This window comes from Lissotriton vulgaris, chromosome 8, assembly GCF_964263255.1.
Source record: "Lissotriton vulgaris chromosome 8, aLisVul1.2, whole genome shotgun sequence".
NCBI classification, from domain to species: domain Eukaryota; kingdom Metazoa; phylum Chordata; class Amphibia; order Caudata; family Salamandridae; genus Lissotriton; species Lissotriton vulgaris.
Window position 1 is genome coordinate 113308481 of NC_141696.1, and position 21023 is coordinate 113329503.

At 40.3% G+C, this 21023-nt stretch overlaps 1 protein-coding gene across 4 annotated transcripts in view; it reads left to right on the forward strand.

The window, feature by feature from the left end:
• The window catches only part of STARD10 (StAR related lipid transfer domain containing 10), a 325536-nt gene extending 320457 nt beyond the window's left edge, over positions 1-5079 (forward strand). For all 4 annotated transcript variants that reach the window (XM_086933785.1, XM_086933786.1, XM_086933787.1 and 1 more), the window contains one exon: positions 1796-5079. In XM_086933785.1, the coding sequence (XP_086789911.1) occupies positions 1796-2020 (225 nt within the window). In that variant the 3' untranslated portion in view covers positions 2021-5079. The remainder of the gene's footprint in view (positions 1-1795) is intronic.
• The last annotated feature ends 15944 nt before the right edge of the window (positions 5080-21023 follow it).

The window sequence follows — 21023 nt, forward strand, 5'->3', positions numbered from 1 at the left end:
TACACATGGATTAGATAATAATTGGGAAAGTGAGAGCTTTTGACTGTGTACGTTCGGGATTAATTCAAGTAAAATTGGGATATTGGATTCAGTGAAATCCGGTGACATTACTACAATTGCTTTAACAATTAGATTTTATGGCAAATTCGGATAATTATGGCATAATCGTGTACGTGCAATGTGATGGAACATTGTCTGTTGAGATTTAGATAAGCCCTGAAGAAGTCTAATGCCCTGTACTGGCTAGACGAAACACGTGTTGCCGGTGCATTTTCTTTGTGAATTGGAACTTTGATTTCTTTGGAATAATAACATTTTGGATGCTGTCGACTGGAACTACGACTACTGGAGGATTCTTCTCTACTTTAATATTGACTTTTTGAGTGCTTGGAAGAGCAATCCTTTGTATCTTTGTTTAATCCCACCCAATTGGGGGGATACGTGTGGGGTTGTGGTAACCAACCCCGTTTTCTTCCTAGAGCACCACTCATGGACAATTGTATTGTTACTTTCCCTGGATTGCCGTACGCTTCTTTTCTTTAACTGGTTACCTTTTCTTTGTATTATCCTACACAAAAGACCTTGAGAGGTTAGCGTTCACAGATGTGTGGGGGGGGGGCACCAGGAAGCCCTGCCAGACCTCGCTGGAAACATTCAAGGGCCATTGCTATTGCACAGGTTGTATGACAGAACAACGCAGGGAAATAATTTGCATGCCTTTGCAACGCATTTTATACCCCGCACTTTTTTAGAGCGCATATGCTTTTGCAACGCATGCCATTACCACCCATTGTTTATATATATTTTATATATAGTTACATAAAAAATGTATTTGTAGAAGGAGGCCCTCTCCTTGCCACCCAGCTTACAATAAATGTGTGGTAAAGACAAGTGTTGTAAATACGTGGCAAAAAATGCATGTTAAAGGAACACTGTGATAAAAACAATTTGACAGTACATAAGTTTAAAAACAGTTTGGGTGATAACAATTTAGGATATGATATAACGTAAATAACGATTGAGGCACAGTACAGTGACATTACTGAAAAGACTGTAATTTGTCCATCATATACACGTTTACATTAATGAAGCATGGGCGACTGAGAGAAACAGGAGCGGTAGATATATGAATTAATTGTAGCTGTGTTCAAGGAGTAGAAGGTGATCTTCAGAACCACAGGAAGCCTGTCCCACTAGTATGGACCAAATAGAGAGAAAAAGCTGAACGGTTTCTCCATAAAATGCTGCCTTGAGTCTTAGAAAACCTAATTTTAAAAGCATTTACTCAGTAACTATTTAAAATTATGCTACATTTTCTGGTTTACCCCTTACTGCATTGTAAACTAAGATTTATTTATTTCCTTCCTGCTTCTGTACCATACCATTGAGCTACAGTTTAATTAAACTGTTGCCCATCAGTCTACTTGTAATGCAACCCTGTATAAGTCCTAACAAGTATGTGAAGGCCACACACTAAATGTATTTCTATATTACAATACAATACAAAGTTATTTTTATTGTTTTAGTTAATTAAAACCATAACAATTGTTTATCGCAATAAAACATAAAACACAATAAAAAGAGTTAATTGGCAAAAATAAGTTTAGCAGTATTAAAGCCATGGAGCTGATAGTGGTTAAATCAACCACCTACATTATCAGCAATACATAATGCTTCTATATTAATATGGGTGACAAATGAGAATCTGGTCAATTTACGATGGGGTCATTGAAAAATGTACATATTTTAACTGAAAAGCCCCACTTTAATTGAAATTTCCCCTTTTCCTTCACAGGCCATGAAGAAAATGTACAAAGCCTGCTTGAAGTACCCGGAATGGAAGCGCAAGCATAACCCCCAGCACAAGCCGTGGTTGTACCCGGAGCAGAGTACCTTGCCCAGCATCGCGCTGTCGGAGCTGTCCATACAGCACGCTGCCTCGTTGGAGAACATTGATGAAAGCAGTATTTCCGAAGCCAAAGAGGACAGAGATGGGAGCGACGAAGACAGCGTGAACTGAGAACGTACTCCAGCCGATGAGCCCAAACCCACCTGTCTCCATTTGTCTGTGTAGCCAGTACAGTCTAGTGGAGCGCATGGCTCAAGGCCGAAACACACATGTTGTCCTAGCGTTATTTAAAAGGGGTGGCGGTGGGGCTTGAGGGATGTAAGATGGTCAGACAGGGACCATGAGAGCTTTATAAATCCCGTAAGTACTGTAAGCGAGGATACTGCCATCTCTCTGCATAGGGGTTGATTCCTGCCAATAGGTCTGTACAGGATTACAAAATACCTGTACGCCCTGTAAAATACATCACAATTTGTGTCTTCTAAACCATCTGTACTAAGGATGTCAAGTTATTCTTGTATGTGGTTTTCTGCAGCGAATCCATTTGCTATGTATGGCTTGGAAAGCCCTGGAAAGTCACTATCCACTTTGTTTACTGGGAATTGCACGAAGTGACGGAGATACTGTAGCACCCTTGGCCCAACCGTTATTCACATATATTTCTGTAACCCTGCTTTCCGCAACTATTTTACTTCCCTCTTCTAATGCCACAGCAATAGCTTCTCCAGTTAAGAGGGAATTTGATGGTCTATCATATACATGAACCTCCATGATAGCATGTCACCACCCCAGAAATCCAAACGAAGATAAATTATTGATCCTACAGAATGTAACTTGAATCTCAGCCACTCCAATAAATGTGCCACCACTTCTTGGGGCAAGGTGTACTGTGAAGTCCCAAAGCCAAGACTGTCTTTCCTCCAGTTGTTAGTGTCACCAGAATTGTCATTTGCCAAAGATTGAAGTCCGAACCCCTAGTATTTTCAGTACATGGGGCATGGGTGTTTCTTTATCACTGACAGATACATTTTTCCCATCATGCATTTTTCATTGCCAGGGGCTGCGTAGGTCAACCCTTGCTTATTTAACGAGACATGGATGTCATTACTCCTGCAGAGCTTTGGGGATTTCTGTTTTTCGTCAGAACAACATTTCTTGTGTTACTGAAAGTGCAACAAGATGCGAGTTCCTGAGCCTAGTTCTTAAAGTACTGTTAGCAAGCGGGTCCTTAAATATTAAGTGAACATAATGAACATGCACAGCAATACAAATATTTATTGATGTGTGTTTTTGATGAGCATTGATGACAGTAGCTGTGGTAGTATACTGAATACAATGCAAGAGGGCAATACTGTAACAAGTTCAATTGATGTATTCAGAGTAGCAATATCTCAATAATATAAAATGACTAAATTATCTTCAATCCACTTTAAAACCAAGGCATTACAAGTAATTAATACAATTATAAAGTATCCAATCTAATCATTAAAACATAGTTTATTAGCCACAATTCACAAACATGAACAAGCACCATTACTTGCCACCACTTGCAAAATTAATTTTGTAGGCAGCATTCTCTCCATTTCAATAAAGCTACTACATATTGTACTGGTTCAGTGTTTATAGGCTGCCAAAATAGATGTCCAATCCTGTGATCTTAGTTGGTATTGGATAGAACAGAGGAGCTTGACCACTTAAAGTTTTGAAGCTCTTATGTAGAGCTAGAATGGGAAAATATGTGAATTATCTTGACCGAGAATGTGGATAAACACATGCACTGATACATTCTTTAAGAAATCCACATTAGATAGATTTACATGTAATTTAATCTAAACTTCACAATTTAACAGTCTGTGGTTCTTCTCAAAATCTGGCTAGGATCCAACCCTTGAGGATCAATGTTGGACGTCCTAACTAAATAAATATATACATTAATTAACAATACTAAACCATCTTAGTATATATACATAAATTAACAGTACTAAAACATTTTAGTATAGAAGGGCAGCTCAAGGGTCCAATCTGCTCAAATAATAGTGAAAATGGAAAACAATTTAACGAAAAACATTTTTTTATAATAAATAGTGAAGACAATAGAGTGCTTGATATTGCTTTACTTATGTACAAAAGTGAACAAAATAGGAACTTCTCACTATGACGTTCATCCTGCTTTCACTAAAGGAGCAGAATATAGAGGAATCTGCAATTGTTATCTTGTCAGAGTGCAGTGTTCATCCATCCAAAAGCAAATGGAGTTCAAACCACAGGATATCTGAAAAAACAATGGTATAACTTGATCAGCCCTTAGAATCATTACACTCTGTTATTGAAGCTAGACTCCAATCCATAAACCAGTTATTGCACCCTTGCCTGCTATAACTAAAAAAATAATACTCTTGCTATACACTCACGTAAAACTTTTCCCAAACAATTTAATTACATTTCCAACAGAGTCTTCAATAAGCATTTTCCCACATTTTAAGCCCATAGCTAGCTTGGATTTATCCATGTGTCCAATTTATAAAAAGAATTATCAAACGTTTGAGAAAACAGTAATCTTAGTGGTTCAATGTGGAAAATCCAAGATGGCTGCCAAGCCTTTTTTAACAGGGCTTTAAACAAAGAGGTCTCACTTCTAAAGAATTGTATTTGGTATTAGTGTTACCAACTCCATGGTACAAATGAAAGACTTTGCTTATTTGCATAATGAGGTATTTTACCTGTTTTTGAACTTAGTATGAGACCACCATTTGTTCTGTATAGGCATTGAAGGATTTAGTCTTTCAGTAAAATTATAGTTTGCATGTAAAATAGTTACAATTGTTAATTTGCAATAATCTATTTTGAATTATCAGTGCTGTAATATCTTGACACCTAGAAGATAGAGTTTTCTCAGGAAGATACATATGAAGATGCTTGCTGCAACCCAATTTCAAAGCTTGCAATACAAATAAACACACACACACAGCCACGCACACATAAAGGTAAATTTATTGTTTTAAAAGTATGTTTACTTTTTTCATGCTGCTAAATTTTTCTAGCAATGTGGTTACAGCAACATAGTGTTTGGGTTTTCAAATAATAAGTACATTTTGAATTCCTTCTAGTATCCTTGTAGCACTTGTGGCTCTCTCAATGTAAAAAAAAATCACAGTCACTTGTGAATATACTGTGTAAAAAAGTGAAAATGGGCGTAAACAATTTTCAATAAACACCATCTATGTATATCAGTTCTTTGAAGTTACATATGTTAAATGATTCACTTACCTTGACTGTCAGGACGATTTTGATGTCCCAAGATTTCATAATCATGTATTGACTAACACATGCTGTATTTGAATCCATGTCAACTAAAAGCATAGAATTAATACATGGAAGTCTCAGCCAACTCCCAGAAATTATTCTCCTTCTCCCACCTAACACTGAACGTAGTGAAAAGTCTGTATACTCTAATTCTCTAAAATCAAGTCTTCTCATTACACCGTGGTTACTAAATTGACTTCTCCACTGATTTGCTGTATTATAATATATTAATCATTCCTTAAAAGGGCATCTGAAGGTCCTGGCATGAGGCAGTCAGCCTTACACCATTTTCTTCAATCTAGGTATCTCCCAAAAGCAATCAGAAAGTACTCTTTACTTGGGAAAATGTGTTTCAGTAATTTTAGGTATAGGCTTTCAGATGAAGTAATTGATTATGGTGCAGTCTGTCATATTTGTTGGATAAAAGAGTGAAGATTGCAATGTATTATGTTTATCTGTACTATTTGAGTTTTCCATTTTCTCATCAAAGATTAATATCAAAAACACTCCTGATCCCCCTAATACTAGAGTTGATTATTTGCAGTGATGCATTTCCAAAAGATTCCTCTTACATTTAAGCATATCTTGTGTGTCTGTGATATTCTAAAATATTTGTTTCTAAAATCCCACCAGGTGGAAACATTCTTGGAACATGAATTGTCAGATAGTACATATTCAATTTGAAGTATCGACTTATAACAAATGTACAAGAGTCACAATTCATCCAATTGGAAATAATGTATATTTTTAAAACTAAAATGTGATTATTATAACATCATTTGTGTCCAGAAATGTTAGTTTGAATCACCAAACCTAGTTTTAAAAATGGAAAACTTCCAAGTCTAAAAAGTAAGTTTGTGTAGGCATTTAAATATAATTTTAAACTTGATGTATCTTATTTGAATTCGTTCTGACTGGTCATCATTCTGGATTTAGCATATCTTCCACAGGCCGTGGATGCTTAGAGGTGGAGCAATCTTGTACAAGTTAAAGAATGTATTGAACTTGTATGGGACTTTACACTTCTACATTGAGCTGCGTCTTTTTTAGGGGAAGTGCTGGTACTTTTACATTGCAGACATGCATCTGTTATATCCATGCCAGAATATTCATCACCATGCTCTACGCTCCCTCTCTGATTTTTTTAAATCACATTTCTTTATTTAGGTTTCGCTTGGAGGAACATCACTATGCTCTCTCAGTTACGCAGTTCTAGAAACTACTCAAGCTTTGATCTCAAATCTAAATTCATATCACAATGCAAGGACAATTGTCAATGAAACTGGTAATTTAATACTTACAGAAAAATGCAGCCACTGGTTGGCCTTGTTCTAGCCTTTACTTTCTGATAACTTTCTGACCAAGGTATCCTATCTCGTCTAATACAGCTCACCCATGTGGCATCAAAGGTCTGTGTGCTTAACCACCTACATGGAAAGAGTTTGTTAGGCTATCCCTTCAAGGCAACAGTACAAATTCATCTTCAGAAGTAGAAAGCAGCTTCATTGGGCCTCCCTTCAACTGCAGCAAAAGGCACTTGGTTTCCAGTACAAATACACAAGACCTGAAAACACTATGTATCCCTTTGCACCTGGCTCCTTCCCTTCACATTCAAATTGTAAACACTAGAGTGTTCTTCCTTATTTACATGGGTAGTAGAACAGTCCTTGGTTGTAAAGGCCCTCTGAAGACGCTCAGCTACCATTCACTGATTAAAAACACCACCTCATCTCCTATCCCTTCTGGAGAATCATGGCCTTGGGAATGTACGAACTGGTTTATAAAATAATGTCACTTTGAATGTCAGCTATCTGCTAAGTGCCTCAAGGTAATATAGTTTATAGTAAGGGCAATACAAATGGCCAGTTGATTCACGCTTTCATACTGTGTAATTCACAGGTTACTGGCCGAACAAAGGAAGTGTAGGCAGTGCTTAATTTGAGCAGTGGCTGCAGGTGGGGCCCACTGGCATTCGTTTTTGGAGACAGGCACCTATTATTCTTCATCAGACTTTCACCCGGAGCAAGATGGAAAAACGCACAAGGGGGAACGAAGGAGGAAGAGAAAGACAAAAAAAAACTATGACAAAGGGAGAATGTCGGAACTTGCCAGAGTGAGATAAATGGCCGGGGAGTGTGTGATGGTGGATTAAAGAGGCATGAGGTGGGATCAAGACTGTGCAACGTTGGTATTCGGCATGACGACAGTCAGCCTAACTTGTTCTTTTATCAATTAAGCACTGAAGGCTGGCTATTGGATAGGGGAAAAAAGTATCTGTGGCTTATGGGCTAGTATTTGGGTTCCTGGCCACTTCCTGTTCGAAATGCACTTGAGTATATACTGATCATTGCATTATCAGCTCAGTCTGCATCATCAAGCTCATTATTTTTAATCCAACTCTTTCTTAAATTCCAATATTCCCCAATTCCACTCTTCTCTCTGACTAGCCTCAATCAAAAGAATACATTTATACATTCCCCTTTAATACGTGACAAGACAAGCTATTTCCAAATTCTTCCTTTTTACCACCTCCGTTTTTACCTCTTTTTTAGGTGTCTTAAACCTGCTGTAGTATGAGGAGGTTGGCAAAGACCTTTGGAAAAAAATTATAAACAGTTTCTCAGAATAGGCATTTTACATATTGCTTTTTTTCTTCATAATTATATTTCCTGAAATGTCAAAGAGAAGGGGGCATAAGAGTGCAGGGATCGGAGATTGAAGTGAAGCATTTAGAGGGTTCTGGTGCTCAGGGAAGCGGGAGAAAGTAGTGGTAAAATATACTTTTTGAGGTACTAGAAGAGAAAACCCTAGAGCAATAGGGAATAACCAGGGGTTTCGTGTGTTTTATCCAAAGAATGCAAGACGGGCGGAAAAAAGATGGTATTTAAAGAAATGCTGTTTAAGAAAAATTATTTAGCTTTCATATTAAAATCCCTAGTTACAAATCAGTGTTGTGAGGAATAGTTTGTTGTTCACTCTTAGAATCAGATTCACAGAAACAATGCTGTGAGTAGGTGTGACTTACTCTTAGAGTGACTTATTCATAGATTTAGATTCTTATTTAGTTAGATTCTGACAGTGGGATACTCCTTCACAAATATGGCCGATGTCCTGTCCGCCATATTGCACGTGTGTTAATGCTCCTGTACCAACAGCCCAAAGACCGGTGGTAAATTTCCAATCCGAAAACTATTTTAACATTCCAACATTTCTATAAGTCATAGAAAAAAGGTTTTCCTCATTTGCTTGTTGACTTATTCCCAAATTCTAAGAGAATGAACAAGAATAAACTTTAGGGTACAAGAGTGGGTTCAGGGGCACCTGTGGACACTTGTCTCCCCAGGTCGGGATGGGACAGCTGTTGCTGCCCCTGGTATATTTATAGATTGAAACATTGCAAGATTTAAAAACAAATGTTGATGACGTTTTTGATTGATCTGTAGTTTGAATGTATAATCACGGCGGTCATTGAACAGAAATTCAGCCAATTTATTGAATAAAATGTTAATGTATTGATGCTGTCTGTAACATGTTTTTTTGTCCCTGAATGTTACTGCTGTATAGACAATTTTGTAGTATCCGGCAACCGAAGGAGTCTTCAGTAGCAGTTCTATGTTTAGATGACCCCCACTGTGCTTTACGCATTTACATTGATCTATAAAATTTAACTTGAGCATCAAAGAGAGATGACCTAGATTCAGTTATTATTGCAATTGCAGCAGCAATAGGAGTTCATTATTATTCAAATGGCAATATAACTAATTAATCTACCCCCACGTGTACCTCCATTTCTATATCTGGAACTCAATCATATAAATAAAAAATGTGTTTGTAGATAGATAGACAAACGCTGCTTGAGAAATAAAGGTGTGAATGCACGTTTATTAGTATTAGTATATATGTGTTTATATATATATATATATATATATATATATATATATATATATATATATATGTGTGTGTGTATGTGTGTGTGCATATATATACATTGAAAAAACAAAAGGTTAAAGTAACGTTATAGTTAGGTGAATATGACAGTGACATTAATGTTTTGAACTTGGATAAAAAAACACAGAAATTCACCAGTTATAGTTAGCAGAGCTAACTATAACTTGCGTCCCTGCCACACACTGCTAATGACCTTACATATTGCATCACTCATGACATGTTCTATGACAGAATTATGACATTACTGATGACCTCTCAAATGACATAATTGATAGCATCACTGATGACATCATCCAGTGAGTGTGTTAGTTTGTTTTATAGTTTACATAGTGGCGAGTAGCTACCATATTACTTTTCTATCTACGTTTTTGTAGACTTTGTCCAGCTAATGGATGTAAGTGCTTATAGAGGTACTCAACAAGTTATAAATCTTTGTATCAAAGAGTAGCTCTGTGTGCAGCTGATAGTTGCAACTTGTGTCCATTATGTTCCACACAAGTTGTTTGGTTTTGCAGAAAAAGTTTCCAACAGGGCAAAGATTCTACATATTAGATACTTTGGGGCCTAATATTATGGGTGGGCAGAATTTGCGAAATTGACTTTCGCAAATTATCGCAAAATTGCTCAAAATCTCCGTGAGCACGTAAAACTTTCGTGAAAATGCAGAGATTGCTTTTCCCGCCCATTTGCGATGTGTTTTTGCATGCTCGCAGGGAAATTTATCTCCAACTTGCCCATGCGGTCGCTAATGGGCGCGGCCATCTTGCTCGCTATGCTTATTTTCTGTTCCAAGTCGAATGACGTGTTCGCGATCGCAAACTCGCGCGGGATAACGCGGCCGGCTACCAACAATCCAACATCTTGTGGCGCACGCGAACGGATAGGAAAACTCGTCAGCGAACGCAGGGACCCTGTAAGTCGCTACTGCGCGCGAGAACGCATTTATAAAGCCCGAACAAGAAAATACTTCGGTTTCGTGGCAGATTGTGAACGTTTTGACATTTTCACGCTCTCTGCGGAACGCAAAAATGTCAAAATATCGCAAATTCCGTGAGCGGAACAAAATTTACCACCCAGAGATCGGAAAGCCTTCTGAGGCTCTCCGACCCCCATCGTAGGTTTCACTTCCGACTGGCTGATTACGTATCAGCCTGTCGAAATTGACACTGGCCGGTCACTCCGGCTGGCTACCGACAAGCTCAAGGATCCCGTTGGACAGGCTGAAATGGCTCGTAATCCCAAAGGGTGGGCCTTTCTGCCTTTTGGATTACGATGCACGGTTTACGGCATGGTTTCCATACCGGCCTGTCCGACATGGAAACCATGTCGGAAAGCATGTTTGGGGGCCCCAAGAAGGGCCCCCTTGTGTGTGCCACCTATGGTTGGGGGCCTCTGTGATCCCTGCACCACGTGACAGGCACCTTGAGGTGCCTGCCACGGAGTGCAAGGATGAACCAAACCTCCCATTTCCCTATGAGAGCATGCATTACGGCCGGTTTACGGCTGTAATGCATGCTACCAAAGGAAAAAGTCAGAATGCGACTGAAATGTGTTTGATTACGTCCTAATGAAGCGGGCGGGACTGCTGACCGGAGGTCGGTCGGTCCGGTTTACAAGACAGTGCGTCCGCCTGACATCTTAATCTCCCCTAAGTATTGTAAGCAGCCTTGAGTTATTCGACAGAATCGTCGCAGAATGACAATTTCTACATTACATAGACAACTATGTGCTCCAGGTACTAACCTATGTACATGTGATTTTTTTGCTGCAGAAGATGGGCTATCTGTAAAGCTTTCACCACAGACTGATGCCTGCAGGTAGTATGATGTTTAGCTCCTTCAGATGTTTATTTTAAGTGAGTAGTCTCTCTTTGGATATGTTTTTTCAAGAGTGTAAACTGTTCTTTTTTTTTTTAAATACCCTGTGGTATATTTCTCAGGAGAGTTTCACTGTCTGCAAACAGTGTGGTATTGAGTAAACTCTCTCCAGAGAATGAACGCGGTGTTCAGAACCCACTTTCTTACTCATAACAACTTATTTTCTTAGTGTAGCGTTGGTGACTATGAGGGGTTTGATACAGATATAAGTCGTCCATAGTAGGGCATTAATTTTTAACAGACTTTGAGTATCGTGAGGAACTTGGCTTTCCAGGAACAGTTGCGTACATATTGAACACTGTGTTCAATAATAGTTTCCCATATATCTGTGGTTGATTGTTAGTATGAACTAGGCTACCCTTTAAGGGAATTGTATAGGGTCAATGTTGCATATAACACATACTTGCTACACCTAAGGGTGTTGTATCTGTGATGGCATTAATAATACTTCATATTATTCTGGACTATTTTGTACTTACTTTCAGGCCTCTAATGCCATAAAAGCGTATAGAGTGATGTGTACAAAAGAAACGTGAGTGATGTCATCAGTGATGTCATCAATGATGCCATTTGAGATGTCATCAGTGACTTCGTAAATGATGTCATAAAACATGTAATGAGTGATGTAATGTGTGAGGTCATAAGCAGTGCATGGCGGGGCACAAGTTACGGTCAGCGTTTCTAACTATAACTAGTGATTTTTTTTAATTCAAACGTTAATGTTGTCAATAACATATTCACCTAACTATACCGTCCAAAATCCAACTCTTTCCTGACTGTTCCTGAGCTTAGAATAGGAATAGAAAATGTGACCTCTCCAAGGTCCAACACCTGCCCTATTGCTTTGTTAAGATTAGAGTGGGAGTAGTAAATCTGGCGTTCTCTAAAGTCCAATGCTTTCCCTGTTGATATTATTGAAGTGTGAATAATAAATCTGGCCCTTCCAAAGCCCTACACTTTCCAACCTCCAGTTACCCGAAATTATCTTGTTTGTGATATCATCCCTGAGATTCTATGTATTCCTTTTTGTTTTATCTCCGTTATTTCCCATTGTACAGTGATGTGATACCAGAGATGGTCTTGTTTGTGGTATATAACATCATAAATAAAATAAAATACTTTTGTTTGTGTTGGAATGGGAATAGTAAATCTGACCCCTACAAATTCCATCACTTTCCTTACTATTTCTCAGATTAGAGTGGGAACAGTAAACCTTACCCCTTCAAATCTAACTCTTTAACAATTTGAGCCTATGTTGAAGTGGAATGGGAATCTGGCCCCTGCAGTGACTAGCACTTTTTCTACTTTTGCTTAACTTGGAGTGGGAAAAGTACATCTGATCCCTATAAAGTCCATCACTTTCCTTAGTGTTGCATAGATAATTTTTTTCTTTAGTTTTAAACAGGGCGAACTTGACCCAAAAGTATTAGAGCACTTTAAATGAGCACCACTTGTGTTACACAAGGTTACGTAGATTAGAGTGGGAATAGAAAATCTGAATCCTCTAAAATCTCAATTTACCCTACTGTTGGTCAGGTTAGAGTGAGAGAAGTGAACTGGAACCCTCCATATGTAATTTTTTTATTTTACTTCTTACATTTTTAAAAAATGTTGCTTTCATTTGAAAAGTTAGTGTAATGTAATTCTTTATTTTTTGTAGTATTTTTTTTATTAATTCATTTATTAATTTATTTTATGCTATTCTATTTAAAAAAAATTGAAATGCCCTGTGTTAGTAATTATAATTATTACATTTTTTAAATTATTTGCTTAAATCATACTTTTTTAATATTATAGTAATGTTTTACTGATTATTTTAAAGTATATATTTTTATTTTATCTTTACATGTTATAATTTTTTATATTATAAGTATTTTTAATTGTAATATTATTTTTAAAGGAATAGATGTTTTAAAGGTAATATAGTGTATAATAGTTGATATTTGTTCGATATACTTGCATTTTTGATAATAGTGTTATATTTTTTGTTACATGCAAGGTGTTCTCGATACTTTTTGCCAGTATTGTTGTTGATTATTTTCGATCAGACAACATTAAAGACACATTGATAACACTACACTTTGACAAAACAATAAAGCCAATGGCCCTGCTCATCATTTTGTCTCAGGCCACTGGTACAGAAAGAGCTTGAGAAATTGGAAGAAATGGACAAAATATAAAAAGTGTATAGACCAACCCCAAAGGGTCTCCTCCATAGATCTCATGCCACAACCTGAATCTAGGGACGGTTCGAATTTTCATTGACATTTTGCTGCAAAATTGAGCTATCAAGCACTAAAGACGCATCACTCCAACGTTGGAAGATATCATTGCTGAACTTTATGGAGTCCAGCTCTGAACTCTGGCAACTGCAATGGAGGGTGATAAACTAGGAGGACCACAGCCGGGAGCACAACCTCAAATTTTAGGGGGTCCTGGAAAAAGGGAAAGTATCTGACGCTACGCGATTCCTTGCAACTTGCCTGCCCACTCTATTGAAAGCTACCTTTGACCCACCCCTGGTGTTTCACAGTCAGCCCCTTAAGAATGCGGCGCAAAACCACATTGAATTATCCCCATTCACTTATAGTCTGCTTTTTATGCCATGACCAAGAGTATTGCATTCTACAATAGTTTTTCCGCAATGAAGCCTCTCTCCACCACGGACAGCGGATCACAGCAGCCGCCAACTACTCCCCTGATATTAAGTTTCTTCGTAGGCCACTCCTGGCACTTAGTCAACAGCCTAAGCCAAGGGAATACACTACAGCCATCTCGACCAGGGTATCATGCTTATTATGTACAGTGCCATTACTCACGAATACACCAATCTTACACTCCTTGAACGGTTTCTGGACTCCATTGCTGACCCAATGATTAATGCGGCTACTATCGCTACACCCCAGTTAGAACCTAATGCAAGTGCTTCAGCCTTGATGGGCACAATACAAGATCCCCAAGCTATATCTAGAGAATCATATAAAACCACCCTAGCTCATCTGAAACCCACCGGCGAAGCTGCCGTCTCCCCGGCAACAAAGACAAGTCCAGATCACCACTGAAACTGACCAAAGGTGCTTGTGCCACTGATACCTGAACACGTACGTGCATCCTTAGAGCCTCATCTCTTTCTTTCTTGAGCTGGGTGCGGCCACTACCCCCTGACTACACTCGAATGCATCCTCCGCCATTGTACTACATTGCCACCTTCACTTACCCCTTCTTTCGCCACATATTGCAGGACACAAACTCATTATGACAGGCTTTTTTTCTAAGTGGTCCTAGTTTCATGGCCATCTGAGACCAGCCATATTGGCCCTGTGACCTGACAATGCTTTCTCTTAATGTTCAAGTATTGAATCACTATATAAAATGTAAAAATGTGCTGACGTTCCCGGCTACTCATAATCCAGACATTGCACTGATTCAGGAAAATGAATCCCAAAAGCTCAAGAGAGATTGAGTGGGGACGGCACTATATGCCGGTGGCTCTCCCTCAAGAAAAGGGTGGCACAGCTATACTGCTACACAAACGGCTGGCTGCCAGGGTTATTGCTACATGGACAGACAAGGACAGCTGCTAGGTCATAGCCAAACTAGCCATACAATCATCTCATCTTATTGTGAGGAGCATTTATACGCCCAACGACTTCAAACTTCTGTTCCTCTCCCATCTTCACCGCTTTCTCACAGACTCAGGGCACATGACAATACTTCTGGGAGGAGACAGGAACATTGCTCAGGACCCAATTCTTGACCGCACAGGCACCCCAGATCTTAGACCCAACAGAGACCTGCTTCCTGATTACTCCCTTTTGTACCCATGGTGACTTTTGCACTCTACGGATCATGACTACACCTTTTACTCCCATCCACATGCCATAGAATCTAGGATAGACTTTTTTCTACTAACAAGTGCCCTCATCCCGCAACTCCAGACCTGCAATATGTTATGTTATGTTATGTTAAAGAAATTTGTAAGGCGCAGCTAACACCATTAGGTTTCTTGGCGCCATAATGAGGAGAGCAGATGAAGAAGAAACAGAGGAAGTTTTATTGGTAGGATTCGGTAAAAAGAAAAGTTTTAAGAGAAGATCTGAATATGGGGTACGGAGTGGACAGTCTGAGGGGCAGAGGGAGGGAATTCCAAAGAGTGGGGGCTAGATAGGAGAACTTAAGCCCGCCATGTTTCTTTCTCTTATATCTGGGAATGGATAGCAGGGCCAGTTGGGAAGACCGGAGAGTGCGAGGGGGAACATAGGGTTGAAGGAGGGAAGAGATGAAGTGGGGGCCCTGACCGGCAAGGGCTTTGAAAATGATACAGCCCAGCTTTAACCTGCAACGGGCGGCCACCGGGAGCCAATGGAGGCTCTTCAGGAGGGGGCGAACATGTTGATCTCTTGGGAGAGAGTGTATCAGGCGGGCAGCCTGATTCTGAATGAGCTGAAGCCGCCTAAGCTGGTAGGCTGGAATACCAACATAAAGTGCGTTGGCATAGTCAAGCCTCGATATTACTAACGCTAGCAAAGCTAGGGTAAGGGCCTCGAAAGTAAGTAGCCGAGAGATTTTTCTAATTTTCCTCAATTGGAAGTGGCTGGAGGAGACTACCGCACTGATCTGGGGCGTCATAGAAAGGTCGCTGCTGATGACGACTCCCAGACTTTTGGCACAGTTGGCAGGGCGAGGTGGGCTGCCGAGGCTAACCGGCCAGAAGGAGGCGTCCCAGGGGTTGGAAGGGCCCCCGACAAGAACCAGCTCGGTCTTGTCGGGGTTGAGCTTCAGATGGTTTGAGCTCATCCAATTACTGATAAAGCAAAGGGTGTTTTGGAAGGTAGAAATGGAATCAGCAGAGGAATCAATGTTGAAAATAAGTTGTATGTCATCAGCGTAGTTGAACGCTGTGACATTGAACTGCCGGAGGGCACGGATGAGTGGGGAGAGATACAAATTAAAAAGAAGGGCACAGGACACAGTTTCTGACCATGCCCTCATCCGAGGGCTCCTGGACTTGAATATTGTCCATGCAGCCAGCAGCCTCTGGAAGATTCCGACTTGTAAGTTTAAAGATCCAAAGGCAAAAAAAACTATACAAGCCCTTCTCCAGACTTACCTGCACTCTGAGACTGGCTCTGTGGACTCCCCTCAAATTCTTTTGACTGCTGCAAAGCGTACATGTGACGCCAAACCAAGCAGGAATCCGCCCTTTCCAAAGTCAAGTCAGTCACCACAAAGCAACAACTGGAACAGAAGATACTTTCTCTGCAAGCATCCTACCCATGCATGCCCAACACAGGACCTCTTCCGATAATTGGTACAGGTCAAGCTAGTTTTGAACTCCATATATATCTCTATTGCTAAAAAAGCACTAGTCAATCAAACAATGACACTACGAATTTGGAGAGAAAGCTGGTTGACTGCTGGCGTACCGGCTTAAACAGGCGGACTCCCAACTTGCCTTTCCGGGCATCAGGGCAGCTCTGGGTCTCCTCAACCATCCCCAGAATATCGTGGAAGAATTGCTCACCTTCTATAAGGATTTCTATACAGTCCAGGAATTCTCTTCAGTGGACATCACTTTTTTCGATGGTCTACATCTGCCTAGACCCACGGAGACTGCTGCTGAAAAACTGGAGATGGCTCTCTCCACCTAGGAAATTCTGGAAGCAATTAAGTAGATGCCCACTTGCAAAACTCCAGGGGAAGATGGCTTCCCCATTGAATTATACAAAGGCGAATGCTGCAAAACTTGCTCCCCTATTGGCTCAGGTGTTCGCTCATATGCAGGAAACTTCTTTTCAGCTGGAACTCGATGCGGCGAACATCCTCTTGCTCCTCAAACTGAAGAAATACCTTCAACTATGCAACAACTACAGACCCCTTTTATTGACCAATGCAGATATGGCTTTTATGCCTTGGAAATCATCTTACCACATGCTGGTGCTTTCCCATGTCTTCAGGCAAGCACGCAGGAGTGGGAAGCAGCAAGTGGCAATTTCCCCCTATTACCGATTCGGTATTTAGCGAATCAGTTATTCCCATTCATTCCTATGGGCTTCCAGGCACATAGGAATGAATGGGAATTACTGATTATGTAAATACCGAATCAATAAATACCGATTCGGTATTTACCGAATCGGTAATACTGATTATTACCGATTCAGTAAAATGTACCATCTACATCCCATTTACCGATTATGAAATATCGAATCGGTAAAATTCGGTATTTTAGAATCTGTAAATGGGAATTACCTACATCTGGTCCTAAGTGATTTGCCCAGAATCACAGGAGGTTTTTTTTTGGCGTCGTTACCGAGACTCGAACCCAGATCCCCAGGTCCGAGGTCGAACGCCCTTGCCGTTAGGCCAACTCCTCTCCTCTTTTGTGAAAATATGAACCTTCTGCTGGCTGCCATGGCTCTGGGCTTTCAGAAATGGTCCCACTTCTCACATCTATATGGGACCGCATCTGAACTATCAAAATGGTCACAACACCACAATTCAGCTGCTTCTTTGGCATGATCACATCATGGACAAGAATAAGTGCTGATTTTTTAGCATTCCTGGATGACGATAGGCTCTGGTGTTAACACCTACTCCAAATTTCTCATGGTGGAATTGGTAACGTCTATGGGTTCCACACTTGTGAAACTTGAAAATATGTTATCAATTTTGGACTACCCCAAGAAATACAGCTCGTTAATGGTCTGTCATCTTAGGGGAATGACTTTCAACACTGAGTAATTTTCTGATACATCATAAGAAAATTACTCTCTGATCGCTGTGAGAAGTTGGCCTGGTATATGATGTTCACTATTCTAGTGAGCACCATGCACCAGTCCAAACAACCCTTATGGTGATGGTTGTAAAGTCAACCTTATAGACCAGCTATCCTAGAGGTAGCGTGGACAGAACAGTCTTAGGCTAAAAGACTCTTGAGGGTGTGTAAAGGCAGCTGTTTTACCATATGTAACCCCTTGAATATCAAATGAAAGGACACCACAAAGCATATATATAAAATATATATGTATTTATTTACTAACACACTCCTCTGAACTCTTTATGAGATCAGAGGCAAAAACACATAACAAGTTACACTTAGAAATACTTTAAACAGCACGATTTACAGTTAGGCCCTAGGGGCACGTAAAACCATATACTAAGTAAGTGGTATAAGAACCACGACTTGGGAAAGGAAGAGGCCTAGGGCCTAGGGAATCGCTGGGGCTACACTATCTGACCCTTCGGTTAGGAGTAGGAGGCCCACAGGCGGCGCATGCAGAGTCAGTACTCTCACGCGAGAGTCAATAGAAAGTCAATAGGAAGGTAAAAGGTAAGTAAATGAAGATTCAGGACACTTCCGGTCTAGCTAGAAGGAAACAACTAAAAACCTAGACACTTGGATAGTCAATACCCTTGAGAGCACCGAAGTACTCGCGTTACCTCACCCACACGAAGCGGGTGCATAGGTGTGAAGATTATTCCAAAGCGTATGACACCTTACACGACATGTTTGGATAAAGCCAAACCAAAGTTAACATTTAACCGCGAGGTTCATAATGCACATAAAGAGTATATGGTATGGCAATATCATAGAACAGCTATAAGGACATGGTTCCGAAAGCTGCAGACAGGCTCAGCTCATGCTAGAGCACCATCTCACACATAGCCAAGCACTCTGCCTCCAGGATTGTTAAGGCCTGCCATAGGAGTGACTTATAGGTTACTATGTGTCTATATGTAAGTAGGTATAGGAATACTACACCTAAGCAAGGGGTGATTACACAACCTTGCCCCAGCTGAGTGATCAGCCAGTTGTGTCTATTTGAGTGGCCAGCCAGGGGTGGCACAATACATGCTGCAGCCCCTGGTAGGCCTTGGTTACACCTATGCCCTGAGTACCTAGGGTACACTTTTACAGGGGATGACAAGGTGACCCAATTCCCAATTGTGGATGTACCTACAGTCCATGGAGTCCCTTTTACAGAGAGAGCAGATAGCCTGGGGTCCTGAATAGCAGGTTCCCAGGCCAACTAATTCAAAAACCAGCTAAAGACTAGGAAAAAAGTTGGGGGCAACCATAGTCGGGTATCCACCTTCCTACAATCGCCTCAAGGAAAGTTGAGTGCTTTGAGGCCTCCGCACAAAAGCTAGGTTCATAAAGGTGGAGACAAATTAAGATATAGAGTGGGCCACGCACAACTTTTTGTAGATATACTGCAGCACACCACATTGCACCACCACTTGTACTTCTATGATAATTCTGTTTGGGAGACGTCTAAGAAACACCACCCCGGCTTCTGCACAGTGGCGGCCATCACCTTTGAATGCTTCAGCATGCAACCAGAAACTGCAAGCCAATAGCGATCGGGCCAGTTAGAAACAAAGGTCTGTACCAGTGAAGCTGCAGTTGGGTTATTGAGTGTTAGAGTCCAACATACATCCAGGATGGAAAGTTTGTATTCTGCGTAAGTCGTATTCACAGACCGTCGTAGGGAAGAAAGGAACACTGTGTAGTATATGGTTATTGTTAGGAATGACGCGCGTGAACGCACGCGCGTCATTCACAACAATAAAACACCGTGTTGTGATTTGAATGTGGAATCGCTGTGTGTAGTGTTCGCGTGAGGTGTGTTAGTGGGTTGGTACCGCGTGTCTGTATGTTGTTCTTTGAATGTTGATGCGTGCATGCAGGTCTGAGTCGCGTGTGTGTGTCGCGTGTGTGTGCTGTTACTCAAATCAGGATGTCTTCGTTAAATAGGTTTGCCGTACGGTTAAACGGCACTTTAGACTGTACGCTGCGACGGCAGGATGTTATTAAAGTCTTCCCTTACCGGATCTGTATAAATCTACTTTCTGGAGTGTTTATTCATCTTCTCAACACTGGCGACGATCGGAAACACGTTCCCATACGTGCAACGAGTACATTTTCCAAGGATTTAGCTATTTTCTTCAACAAATCGTGCTGATTGGCTGTTACACAAGGAAGTTTTACACTAGTACTTTCTATGGGATGTTCTTCAACGTTTCTCATTGGATTATACCAAATGGACTAGTAAGAGATCTCTTTTCATTGGTTATTTTCTTGGCTTCATAAAAAAAAAAAAAACTTTATTTATTCAGTTCACTTTGGATTTGGATTGCCAACTACTGAACATCTCTTGCCTTGAAGAGTATTTACCAAGAAGAAATTAACCGTAAGTGACATCTGTGATTCACACACACTGTTGTGAGTCATACATATTTATTTTCTTTGTTGAATAATTAATTTTCTTCATTGTTAAATCTTTAATTTTTATTAACTATGACTGGGATTCAACCCCCTCCTTCATTTTTAACTAGTAAAGGTGATCCTCCTATTGAGTGGGACATTTGGGAACCCATGTTTTTGGCATATGTTGAAGTCTTAGAGGAAGAAGAATGTGGAGCAGAAAGGAAACTAGCCTTATTAAAGCACTGTCTTGGTGGAATAGCACTTAAAGAGTTCAAGAGTCTTCCTCCGTTAAATGACACGTCTAATTTAGATGTATATCAAATTGCCACTAGGCAATTAGCTATTAGATATGGAAAAAAAATCAACATGGTTATGGAAAGATTTAAATTTTATTCGAGGAAACAACAAGCAGATGAGTCTATTGACAATTACGTATCCTCATTGAGAGCATTAGCAGTCACTTGTGATTTTGAGCACATTAACTATGACCAAGTTTTAAGGGATCAGATTCTTATGTGTACTAACAACAAGAAAATACAACAAAGACTATGGACAACTTCAGATATGACTTTAAATGCAGCCATTGAAATTGCATATGGTTATTGTTAGGAATGACGCGCGTGAACGCACGCGCGTCATTCACAACAATAAAACACCGTGTTGTGATTTGAATGTGGAATCGCTGTGTGTAGTGTTCGCGTGAGGTGTGTTAGTGGGTTGGTACCGCGTGTCTGTATGTTGTTCTTTGAATGTTGATGCGTGCATGCAGGTCTGAGTCGCGTGTGTGTGTCGCGTGTGTGTGTTGTTACTCAAATCAGGATGTCTTCGTTAAATA